Raw genomic sequence first — 14,037 nt, forward strand, 5'->3', positions numbered from 1 at the left:
ACAATTTTTGTAAACATTTGATAAATTATCTGGAATCACCAGTATGAAGTACACTCGACTCTGTGAATAACACTGTAACCTCTGTGAGTGACCCTGGAGCTTCTGCAAACAACATTGTAACCTCTAGGAGCGACACTAACATCCGGACCAGAAACCATACAACCCTCCTCCTGTCTGTTGGTAGCCCCAGTGTGACATCCTGCTTGTGTCACACCATAACAATGACTAATGACACTGAAAGGAACTGAAAACTGGCTTCTATGGAAAGGGTTGCGTGAGGTTGAGGTCAGGCCTCGGGGCTGCCAGTCAACAGACTCCCATGGCCGTGCATTTATGGACCTTGGTTTGTGCACTTTATGAATGGGGCACAGTCATGCTGGAACAGAAAAGGGCCTTCCCCAGATCATTTCCACAAAGTTGGAAGCTGCAATTGTCCCACATAACTTGGTAGACCGAGGCATTAAGATTTTCCTTCACTGGGACTAAAGGCCTTCGGCCAAATCATGGAAGACAACCCAATAGTAGTATTAGAGCCGGACCACCTGATCAGCAGGGGCACCAGAAACACCTTCAGATTGGAGATGGAGGCCACGACATAGCAAGGTTTTTCGAAAGTTTTTGCTGAACTCTACTTTCTATCTTTCTTAATCTATTCATCCATCTATATAGATGTTTCACTTAATCTCCCTCTATTTAATGAAACGCATAGGACTTTTACACGTGCCCTATACCCTGATCACTTATTCCCATGTTATGGACCTCCCCTAACTGTGAACACGGCGTTGTCTTCGGATGACGCCCACTTGTCTTATTTACAAATAATCGTCCTGTCATTTATATTCACTGCAGTCTGTGTCCCCTTAAGGTTGGACTATCTGCAATAAAAATGTTTTAGTGTTCATCCTGAGCCTCCAAATTCATGGATCTTTTATCCTAAAAATTGAGAACTACCAAAACTTTGCCACATTTACACAAAAGGGGATCCTCAGTTGTTGAAGAACTACAAGTTTCAGCATAGTATACCAAACAAGAGTAACCACAGCCAGAGATCTATTGTACGATGGTTAACAGCTTTATACAAACGTACAATGGCCATATAAGTGCATTTACAACACTGACTAACATCCAGGTACATAAATAATACCGTATAATCCGATTTCTATCACTAATCTTTTATATACAAGTGTGTTATAAGATAGCATGAAAGGCTTAATCCAGCCCACACCATGGCAGCGGGGCAAAGCATAAAAAAGCCAAAAAAGCTGCACTTATAATGGACAGAAAATAATCACAACTGTAGAAACACTGAGATAATATATTCATTGCATTAAAGAGAAGGACATTTATGAATCCAGTTCCAGCAATATATGAAACTGTGCTGCCTACTCACACCTGCATTCAAGTCCACAGAAGAAGTATTATAGTAGTTATATTCTTGTACATAGGGGAGCAGTATTATAGTAGTTACATTCTTGTACATAGGGGGCAGTATTATAGTAGTTATATTCTTGTGCATAGGGGCAGTATTATAGTAGTTATATTCTTGTACATAGGGGCAGTATTATAGTAGTTATATTCTTGTACATAGGGGACAGTATTATAGTAGTTATATTCTTGTACATAGGAGCAGTATTATAGTAGTTATATTCTTGTACATAGGGGGCAGTATTATAGTGGTTATATTCTTGTACATAGGGGCAGTATTATAGTAGTTATATTCTTGTACATAGGGGCAGTATTATAGTAGTTATATTCTTGTACATAGGGGGCAGTATTATAGTAGTTATATTCTTGTACATAGGGGCAGTATTATAGTAGTTATATTCTTGTACATAGGGGGCAGTATTATAGTAGTTATATTCTTGTACATAGGGGGCAGTATTATAGTAGTTATATTCTTGTACATAGGGGGCAGTATTATAGTAGTTATATTCTTGTACATAGGGGGCAGTATTATAGTAGTTATATTCTTGTGCATAGGGGCAGTATTATAGTAGTTATATTCTTGCACATAGGGGGCAGTATTATAGTAGTTATATTCTTGTACATAGGGGCAGTATTATAGTAGCTATAGTCTTGTACATAGGGGCAGTATTATAGTAGTTATATTCTTGTACATAGAGGCAGTATTATAGTAGTTATATTCATGTACATAGAGGCAGTATTAGTTATATTCTTGTACATAGCGGCAGTATTATAGTAGTTATATTGTTGTACATAGGAGCAGTATTATAGTAGTTATATTCTTGTACATAGGGGAGCAGTATTATAGTAGTTACATTCTTGTACATAGGGGGCAGTATTATAGTAGTTATATTCTTGTGCATAGGGGCAGTATTATAGTAGTTATATTCTTGTACATAGGGGGCAGTATTATAGTAGTTATATTCTTGTACATAGGGGGCAGTATTATAGTAGTTATATTCTTGTGCATAGGGGCAGTATTATAGTAGTTATATTCTTGTACATAGGGGGCAGTATTATAGTAGTTATATTCTTGTACATAGGGGCAGTATTATAGTAGTTATATTCTTGTACATAGGAGCAGTATTATAGTAGTTATATTCTTGTACATAGGAGCAGTATTATAGTAGTTATATTCTTGTACATAGGGGCAGTATTATAGTAGTTATATTCTTGTACATAGGGGCAGTATTATAGTAGTTATATTCTTGTACATAGGAGCAGTGTTATAGTAGTTATATTCTTGTACATAGGGGCAGTATTATAGTAGTTATATTCTTGTACATAGGGGCAGTATTATAGTAGTTATATTCTTGTACATAGGGGCAGTATTATAGTAGTTATATTCTTGTACATAGGGGCAGTATTATAGTAGTTATATTCTTGTACATAGGAGCAGTATTATAGTAGTTATATTCTTGTACATAGGGGCAGTATTATAGCAGTTATATTCTTGTACATAAGGGGCAGTATTATAGTAGTTATATTCTTGTACATAGGGAGCAGTATTATAGTAGTTATATTCTTGCACATAGGGACAGTATTATAGTAGTTATATTCTTGTACATAGGAGCAGTATTATAGTAGTTATATTCTTGTACATAGGGGCAGTATTATAGTAGTTATATTCTTGTACATAGGAGCAGTATTATAGTAGTTATATTCTTGTACATAGGAGCAGTATTATAGTAGTTATATTCTTGTACATAGGGGGCAGTATTATAGTAGTTATATTCTTGTACATAAGGGGCAGTATTATAGTAGTTATATTCTTGTACATAGGGAGCAGTATTATAGTAGTTATATTCTTGCACATAGGGACAGTATTATAGTAGTTATATTCTTGTACATAGGAGCAGTATTATAGTAGTTATAGTCTTGTACATAGGAGCAGTATTATAGTAGTTATACTCTTGTACATAGAGGCAGTATTATAGTAGTTATATTCTTGTACAAGGAGGCATTATTATAGTAGCTATTAATAGTCTTGTACATAGGGGCAGTATTATAGTAGCTATAGTCTTGTACATAGGGGCAGGATTATAGTACAGTAGCTATAGTCTTGTACATAGGGGCAGGATTATAGTACAGTAGCTATAGTCTTGTACATAGGGGCAGGATTATAGTAGCTATAGTCTTGTACATAGGGAGAGTATTATAGTAGTTATATTCTTGTACATAGGGGCAGTATTATAGTAGCTATAGTCTTGTACATAGGGGCAGTATTATAGTAGTTATATTCTTGTACATAGAGGCAGTATTATAGTAGTTATATTCATGTACATAGAGGCAGTATTAGTTATATTCTTGTACATAGCGGCAGTATTATAGTAGTTATATTGTTGTACATAGGAGCAGTATTATAGTAGATATATTCTTGTACATAGGAGCAGTATTATAGTAGTTATATTCTTGTACATAGGGTCAGTATTATAGTAGTTATATTCTTGTACATAGGGTCAGTATTATAGTAGTTATAGCCTTGTACATAGGAGCAGTATTATAGTAGTTATAGTCTTGTACATAGGGACAGTATTATAGTAGTTATATTCTTGTATATAGGAGCAGTATTATAGTAGTTATATTCTTGTACATAGAGGCAGTATTATAATAGTTATATTCTTGTGCAAGGGGGCAGCATTATAGTAGCTATATTCTTGTACATAGGGTCAGTATTATAGTAGCTATTGTCTTGTACATAGGGGCAGTATTATAGTAGCTATAGTCTTGTACATAGGGGCAGTATTATAGTAGCTATAGTCTTGTACATAGGGGCAGGATTATTGTAGCTATAGTCTTGTACATAGGGGCAGGATTATAGTAGTTAAATTCTTATACATAGGGGCAGTATTATAGTATTTATATTCTTGTACATAGGGGCAGTATCATAGTAGCTATATTCTTGCATATTGGGGCAGTATTATAGTAGTTATATTCTTGTACATAGGGGCAGTATTATAGTAGTTATGTTCTTTTACATAGGGGCAGTATTATAGTAGTTATATTCTTGTACATAAGAGCAGTATTATAGTAGTTATATTCTTGTACATAGGGGCAGTATTATAGTAGTCATATTCTTGTACATAAGGGCAGTATTATAGTAGTTATATTCTTGTACATAGGGGGCAGTATTATAGTAGTTATATCCTTGTACATAGGAGCAGTATTATATATAGGGGCAGTATTATAGTAGTTATATTCTTGTACATAGGAGCAGTATTATAGTAGTTATATTCTTGTACATAGGGGCAGTATTATAGTAGTTATATTCTTGTACATAGGAGCAGTATTATAGTAGTTATATTCTTGTACATAGGGGCAGTATTATAGTAGTTATATTCTTGTACATAGGGGCAGTATTATAGTAGTTATATTCTTGTACATAGGGGCAGTATTATAGTAGTCATATTCTTGTACATAGGGGGCAGTATTATAGTAGTTATATTCTTGTAAATAGGGGCAGTATTATAGTAGTTATATTCTTGCACATAGGGGCAGTATTATAGTAGTTATATTCTTGTACATAGGGACAGTATTATAGTAATTATATTCTTGTATATAGGAGCAGTATTATAGTAGTTATATTCTTGTACATAGGGGCAGTATTATAGTAGTTATATTCTTGCACATAGGGGCAGTATTATAGTAGTTATATTCTTGTACATAGGGGCAGTATAATAGTAGTTATATTCTTGTACATAGGGGGCAGTATTATAGTAGTTATATTCTTGTATATAGGGGCAGTATTATAGTAGTTATATTCTTGTACATAGGGGGCAGTATTATAGTAGTTATATTCTGATACATAGGAGCAGTATTATAGTAGTTATATTCCTGTACATAGGGGCAGTATTATAGTAGTTATATTCTTGTACATAGGGGCAGTATTATAGTAGTTATATTCTTGTACATAGAGGCAGTATTATAGTAGTTATATTCTTGCACATAGGGGCAATATTATAGTAGTTATATTCTTGTACATAGGGGCAGTATAATAGTAGTTATATTCTTGTACATAGGGGGCAGTATTATAGTAGTTATATTCTTGTATATAGGGGCAGTATTATAGTAGTTATATTCTTGTACATAGGGGGCAGTATTATAGTAGTTATATTCTGATACATAGGAGCAGTATTATAGTAGTTATATTCCTGTACATAGGGGCAGTATTATAGTAGTTATATTCTTGTACATAGGGGCGGTATTATAGTAGTTATATTCTTGTACATAGGGCAGCATTATAGTAGTTATATTCTTGTATATAGGGGCAGTATTATAGTAGTTATATTCTTGTACAAAGGAGCAGTATTATAGTAGTTATATTCTTATACATAGGAGCAGTATTATAGTAGTTATATTCCTGTACATAGGGGCAGTATTATAGTAGTTATATTCTTGTACATAGGGGCAGTATTATAGTAGTTATATTCTTGTACATAGGGGCAGTATTATAGTAGCTATATTCTTGTATATAGGGGCAGTATTATAGTAGTTATATTCTTGTACAAAGGAGCAGTATTATAGTAGTTATATTCTTATACATAGGAGCAGTATTATAGTAGTTATATTCCTGTACATAGGGGCAGTATTATAGTAGTTATATTCTTGTACATAGGGGCAGTATTATAGTAGTTATATTCTTGTACATAGGGTCAGTATTATAGTAGTTATATTCTTGTACATAGGGGCAGTATTATAGTAGTTATATTCTTGTACATAGGGGCAGTATTATAGTAGTTATATTCTTGTATATAGGAGCAGTATTATAGTAGTTATATTCTTGTACATAGGAGCAGTATTATAGTAGTTATATTCTTGTACATAGGGGCAGTATTATAGTAGTTATATTCTTGTATATAGGAGCAGTATTATAGTAGTTATATTCTTGTACATAGGAGCAGTATTATAGTAGTTATATTCTTGTACATAGGGGCAGTATTATAGTAGTTATATTCTTGTACATAGGGGCAGTATTATAGTAGTTATATTCTTGTACATAGGGGCAGTATTATAGTAGTTATATTCTTGTACATAGGGGCAGTATTATAGTAGTTATATTCTTGTACATAGGGGCAGTATTATAGTAGTTATATTCTTGTACATAGGGGCAGTATTATAGTAGTTATATTCTTGTACATAGGAGCAGTATTATAGTAGTTATATTCTTGTACATAGGGGCAGTATTATAGTAGTTATATTCTTGTACATAGGGGGCAGTATTATAGTAGGTATATTCTTGTACATAGGGCAGCATTATAGTCGTTATATTCTTGTACATAGGGGCAGTATTATAGTTGTTATATTCTTGTATATAGGGGCAGTATTATTACAGTTATACTTATTAATAAATGCTTTGTGTTAATCTGAAGAACCGAGCACCGTCACTTTGGGTCAAGTCTTTGAGCGTTAATCATGAATTATACATACTAGAGTCCATTTCAAAAACAAGATAATTATCACACCCGCGGCCCAATTAATAAATCAATGCTGACAAGTTCTGCCATCTTCTCTGTACTTTGCAGCAATTCTTGCCGTTTTCATACCCTTCTCGCTGTGAGATCGCGGATAACCTACATTCAGTCTTTGTGAACAGCTCATATCGATATTTCCAGCATTTTGGTATAAGCGCGCCTATTCCCTGATATACAGCTGATCTCTGGAAGACGGCGATATATAATACAATGTCATCACATTAACCCTATAAACCCCCCGGCGTCACATCGTCACTTACGTTGGGTCTTCGGCACCAGCCACAGACTTGTCTGGAGTTTGACACCAGCATCAGAGGTTTCCAGCGAGGATCTTCCACAGAGGACGGAGCGTCCAGCCGGGATCGGACAAATCTGGAATTGATCATGGATAGAAGAGTAATTCCAGTGATGGAAACCGCAGGCGTCAGCCATTGGGCATCTCTGGGAGACGGTCCTGTGCCAAGATTAATATTAAAGGTCATTCTCTGCCAGCTGCGGCCAACATCAACTCTATAGCATAAACATAGCGCCACCCGATGCATCATCCCGGTACTTCAGGTACCCGGTGCCATCATCCATCGTCTGTAGCATGTACGACCGCACATACAGCAGAGCCCAGATCACCACGGGCCGTCAGGTCACAAGTTTATTAATCTGGTTCTCTACTTTGGATGATTTTCAACAAGTTATGAAGTGCAGTAAAAAAAAAAGTACACCCCCTCCAATCAGCTGTGAGCTAAGTATCGTTTCCCTGTAGCGCCTCCAAGAGGAAAATTAAAGCAATGCACACACTAACCCCCTAAAAACGGGTATTCAAGACGAGACAACCTTTTCTAAATGGAACCAATAGTTGCACTGACTTATGTTTTTATCTTGAGTTTTTTTTTTTCTTTACAATGGCCAGTGTGAATACGCACTTACATACTGTACACACGCCAGATCATATTCCAGGATCTCTCTTTAGGTTTTCTGGTTCTCAATGGAAGCAGATATAAAATGGTCGACTTTAGAAGACGGCACGTGAGAAAAGCAATGGATCTGATCTATTTAACCCCTTCACCCCCAAGGGTGGTTTGCACGTTCATGACCGGGCCAATTTTTACAATTCTGACCACTGTACCTTTATGAGGTCATAACTCTGGAACGCTTCCATGGATCCCGGTGATTCTGACATTGTTTTCTCGTGACATATTGTACTTCATGTTAGTGGTAAAATTTCATTCAAATAACTTGCGTTTATTTGTGAGAAAAACGGAAATTTGGCGAAAATTTTGAAAATTTCACAATTTTCCAACTTTGAATTTTTATGCCCTTAAATCACAGAGATACGGCACACAAAAAACTTGATAACTAACATTTCCCACATGTTTACTTTACATCAGCACAATTTTGGAACAAAAATTTTTTTTTCTTAGGAAGTTATAAGGGTTAAAAGTTGACCAGCGATTTCTCATTTTTACAACACCATTTTATTTTTAGGACCACATCACATTTGAAGCCACTTTGAGGGGTCTATATGATAGAAAATACCCAAAAGTGACACCATTCTAAAAACTGCACCCCTTAAAGTGCTCAAAACCACATTCAAGAAGTTTATTAACCCTTTAGGTGCGTCACAGGAATTTTTTTGAATATTTAAAAAAAAATGAACATCTAAATTTTTTCATAAAAAAAATACTTCAGGTTCAATTTGTTTATTTTACCAAGGGTAACAGGAGAAATTGGACTGCAAAAGTTATTGTGCAATTTGTCCTGAGTACGCAGATACCTGATATGTGGGGGGGAACCACTGTTTCGGTGCATGGCAGAGCTCAGAATGGAAGGAGCGCCGTTTGACTTTTTCAATGCAAAATTGGCTGGAATTCAGATTGGACGCCATGTCACGTTTGGAGAGTCCCTGATGTACCTAAACAGTGGAAACCCCCTACAAGTGACCCCATTTTGGAAACTAGACCCCCCAAGGAACCTATCTAGATATGTGGTGAGAACTTTGAACCCACAAGGGCTTTACAGAAGTTTATAACGTACAGCGGTACAATTAAAAAATCATATTTTTTCCACAAAAATGATCTTTTCACCCCAATTTTTATTTTCCCAAGGGTAACAGGACCCTAAAAGTTATTGTGCAATTTGTCCTGAGTACGCTGATACCCCACATGTGGGGGTAAACCACTATTTGGGCGCATGGCAGAGCTCGGAAGGGAAGCAGCGCCATTTGACGTTTTTGGCTGGAATTGAGATCGGACACCATGTCGCGTTTGGAAAACCCCTGATGTACCAAAACAGTGGAAACCCCCCACAAATGACACCATTTTGGAAACTAGACCCCCCAAGGAAGTTATCTAGATGTGTGGTGAGAACTTTGAACCCCCATGGGCTTCACAGAAGTTTATAACATAAAGCCATACAATTAAAAAATCATATTTTTTCCACAAAAATGATATTTTCACCCTCAATTCTTATTTTTCCAAGGGTAACAGGACCCTAAAAGTTATTGTGCAATTTGTCCTGAGTACGCTGATACCCCACATGTGGGGGTAAACCACTATTTGGGCACATGGCAGAGCTCGGAAGGGAAGCAGCGCCATTTGACGTTTTTGGCTGGAATTGAGATCGGACACCATGTCGCGTTTGGAAAACCCCTGATGTACCAAAACAGTGGAAACCCCCCAGAAATGACACCATTTTGGAAACTAGACCCCCTAAGGAACTTATCTAGATGTGTGGTGAGAACTTTGAACCCCCATGGGCTTCACAGAAGTTTATAACATAAAGCCATACAATTAAAAAAATCATATTTTTTCCACAAAAATGATCTTTTCACCCTCAATTCTTATTTTTCCAAGGGTAACAGGACCGTAAAAGTTATTGTGCAATTTGTCCTGAGTACGCTGACACCCCACATGTGGGGGTAAACCACTATTTGGGCGCATGGCAGAGCTCGGAAGGGAAGCAGCGCCATTTGACGTTTTTGGCTGGAATTGAGATCGGACACCATGTCGCGTTTGGAAAACTCCTGATGTACCAAAACAGTGGAAACCCCCCACAAATGACACCATTTTGGAAACTAGACCCCCCAAGGAACTTATCTAGATGTGTGGTGAGTACTTTGACCCCCCCAGTGCTTCACAGAAGTTTATAATGCCCGGGCGCGAAAATAAAATATTCGTATTTTTTCCACAAACATGATCTTTTAGTCACCATTTTTTTATTTTCCCAAGGGTACCAGGAGAAATTGGACCCCAAAAGTTGTTGTCCAATTTGTCCTGAGTATGCTGATACCCCATATGTGGGAGAAAACTACTGTATGGGCACACGTCGGGGCTCGGAAGGGAAGTAGTGACGTTTTGGAATGCAGACTTTGATGGAATGGTCTGCGGGTGTCATGTTGCCTTTGGAGAGCCCCTAATGTACCTAAACAGTGGAAACCCCCCACAAATGACACCATTTTGTAAACTAGACCCCCCAAGGAACTTATCTAGATGTGTGGTGAGCACTTTGAACCCCCAAGAGCTTCACAGAAGTTTATAATGCCAGGGCATGAAAATAAAAAAATCGTATTTTTTCCACAAACATGATCAATTAGTCCCCAATTTTTTCATTTTCCCAAGGGTAACAGGAGAAATTGGACCCCAAAAGTTGTTGTCCAATTTGGCCTGAGTACGCTGACACCCCATATGTGGGAGAAAACTACTGTATGGGCACACGTCGGGGCTCGGAAGGGAAGCAGTGACGTTTTGGAATGCAGACTTTGATGGAATGGTCTGCGGGTGTCATGTGCGTTTGGAGAGCCCCTGATGTACCTAAACTATTGAAACTCCCCACAAGTGACCCCATTTTGGACACTAGACCCCCCAAGGAACTTATCTAGATGTGTGGTGACCACTTTGAACCCCCAAGTGCTTCACAGAAGTTTATAACGCTCGTACGTGAAAATAAAAAAATCATTTTTTTCCACAAAAATGATATTTTTGCCCCCAATTTTTTATTTTCCTAAGGGTAACAGGAGAAATTGGACCCCAAAAATTGTTTTGTAATTTGTCCTGAGTAGGCTGATACCCTACATGTGGGGGTAAAACACTGTTTGGGCGCATGGCAGAGCTTGGAAGGGAATGAGCAACATTTGACTTTTTCAACTCAGAATTGGCTGGAATTGAGATCAGACGCCATGATGCATTTGGAGAGCCCCTGATGTGCCCAAACAGTGGAAACCCCCAATTCTAACTCCAACCCGAACCCCAACACACCTCTAACCCTAATCTGAGCCCTAACCCTAGCCCTAACCCTAGCCCTAACGGGAAAATGGAAATAAATACTTTTTTTTTTATTTTATTATTTTTCCCTAACTAAGGGGGTGATAACGGGGGGTTTGATTTACTATTTATGGCGGTTTTTATTTTTGGCAGCTGTCGCACGCTAAAAGACGCTTTTTATTGTAAAAATAGTTTTTGCATCACCACATATTGTGAGCTATAATTTTTCCGTATTTTGGCCCACCGAGTCATGTGAGGTCTTATTTTTTGCGGGACGAGTTGACGTTTTTATTGGTACCATTTTTGGGCACGTGACATTTTTTGATCGCTTTTTATTCCTATTTTTGGGACACAGAATGAACAAAAACCAGCGTTTCATGAATTTCTTTTGGGGGAGTGCGTTTACACCGTTCCGCGTGCGGTAAAATTGATAAAGCGGTTTTATTCTTCGGGTCAGTACGGTTACAGCGATACCTCATTTAGGTCGTTTTTTTATGTTTTTGTCGGTTTTATGCAATGAAAACTATTTTATATAAAAAATAATTATTTTTGCATCGCTTTATTCAGCGAGCTATAACTTTATTTTTTCGCTGATGATGCTGTGTGGCAGCTCGTTTTTTGCGGGACAAGATGACGTTTTCAGTGGTACCATGGATATTTATATGCGTCTTTTTGATCGCGCGTTATTACACTTTTTGTTTGGCGGTATGATAATAAATCATTTTTTGCTTCGTTTTTTATTTTTATTTTTTAAGGGGTTCGCTAAAGGGGTTAACTAATGAGACAGTTTTATAGGGCGGGTCGTTACGGACGCGGCGATACCAAATATGTGTACTTTTATTGTTTTGTTTTTTTTATTATTTCCAAAAAATGGATTTATTGGGGGAATATTTTTTTTTTTTTCCTAATTTATTTGGCGATTTTTTCTTAATTATTTTAACACTTTTTATTTTTTTTTTACTTTATTAAATAGTCCCAGGTGGGACATCACTGTCCTGTGACAGATCGCTGATCTGTCACATCACAGATCACTGTGACAGATCAGCGATCTGACACAGGCACTGCAGGCTTCCTCATGCCTGCGCTTTGCAGGCACTGAGGAAGCCAGCTTCCTCAGGCCCCCGTCGCCATCTTGGATCCGGGGGCCTGGAGGAAAGGAGTCCCCGCAGCAGCGCTGCACATTGCGCTGCCGTGGGGGGCTCAGGGAAGCACGGAGGGAGCCCCCTCCCTGCCGATGCTTCCCTTTAATCCCTGGTACACCGCGATCATGTTTGATCGCGGTGTGCAAGGGGTTAACGTGTCGGGGGACACATTGTGCCGGGTGTCAGCTGTGATAATCAGCTGACACCAGGCCGCGATCAGCGGCGCTCACCACGTGGGCGCCGTTGATCGCGCTAGACGTACTATCCCGTCCATGGGCATAGGGGCCCGGGTCCCATGGACGGGATAGTACGTCGGATGGCAGGAAGGGGTTAAACAGCACAATGGCCTCTAAATCTATCACTGCGACATGCAAACTATGATAGAGCTGTTCATATTACAGCAGTGCCACCTAGTGGGAAAAAATGGAAGTGTTACTGTGTGACGCTATGCACTGCTACAGTAGTTATATTCTTGTACATAGAGGGCAGTATTATAGTAGTTATATTCTTGTACATAGGGGGCAGTATTATAGTAGTTATATTCTTGTACATAGGGGGCAGTATTATAGTAGTTGTATTCTTGTACATAGGGGGCAGTATTATAGTAGTTATATTCTTGTACATAGGGGGCAGTATTATAGTAGTTATATTCTTGTACATAGGGGGCAGTATTATAGTAGTTATATTCTTGTACATAGGGGGCAGTATTATAGTAGTTATATTCTTGTACATAGGGGGCAGTATTATAGTAGTTATATTCTTGTACATAGGGGGCAGTATTATAGTAGTTATATTCTTGTACATAGGGGGCAGTATTATAGTAGTTATATTCTTGTACATAGGGGGCAGTATTATAGTAGTTATATTCTTGTACATAGGGGGCAGTATTATAGTAGTTATATTCTTGTACATAGGGGGCAGTATTATAGTAGTTATATTCTTGTACATAGGGGGCAGTATTATAGTAGTTATATTCTTGTACATAGGGGGCAGTATTATAGTAGTTATATTCTTGTACATAGGGGGCAGTATTATAGTAGTTATATTCTTGTACATAGGGGGCAGTATTATAGTAGTTATATTCTTGTACATAGGGGGCAGTATTATAGTAGTTATATTCTTGTACATAGGGGGCAGTATTATAGTAGTTATATTCTTGTACATAGGGGGCAGTATTATAGTAGTTATATTCTTGTACATAGGGGGCAGTATTATAGTAGTTATATTCTTGTACATAGGAGCAGTATTATAGTAGTTATATTCTTGTACAAGGGGGCAGTATTATATTAGTTATATTCTTGTATATAGGAGCAGTATTATAGTAGTTATATTCTTGTACATAGGGGGCAGTATTATAGTAGTTATATTCTTGTACATAGGGGGGCAGTATTATAGTAGTTATATTCTTGTACATAGAGGGCAGTATTATAGTAGTTATATTCTTGTACATAGGGGGCAGTATTATAGTAGTTATATTCTTGTACATAGGGGGCAGTATTATAGTAGTTATATTCTTATACATAGGGGCAGTATTATAGTAGTTATATTCTTGTACATAGGGGGCAGTATTATAGTAGTTATATTCTTGTACATAGGGGCAGTATTATAGTAGGTATATTCTTGTATATAGGAGCAGTATTATAGTAGTTATATTCTTGTACATGGGGGCAGTATTATAGTAGTTATATTCTTGTATATAGGAGCAGT

General features: G+C 37.5%; 1 protein-coding gene across 1 annotated transcript in view; it reads right to left on the reverse strand.

Moving 5' to 3' along the window:
* Positions 1-7,632, reverse strand: part of MYLK3 (myosin light chain kinase 3) — a 51,230-nt gene extending 43,598 nt beyond the window's left edge. The window contains exon 1 of the mRNA XM_073560819.1: positions 7,196-7,632. Within this exon, the coding sequence (XP_073416920.1) occupies positions 7,196-7,480 (285 nt within the window). The 5' untranslated portion in view covers positions 7,481-7,632. The remainder of the gene's footprint in view (positions 1-7,195) is intronic.
* Positions 7,633-14,037: the final 6,405 nt, after the last annotated feature.

The sequence above is a fragment of the Dendrobates tinctorius genome, unplaced genomic scaffold, assembly GCF_039654945.1.
Source record: "Dendrobates tinctorius isolate UK_male_01 unplaced genomic scaffold, ASM3965494v1 ptg000307l, whole genome shotgun sequence".
In the NCBI taxonomy this organism is placed as follows: Eukaryota; Metazoa; Chordata; class Amphibia; order Anura; family Dendrobatidae; genus Dendrobates; species Dendrobates tinctorius.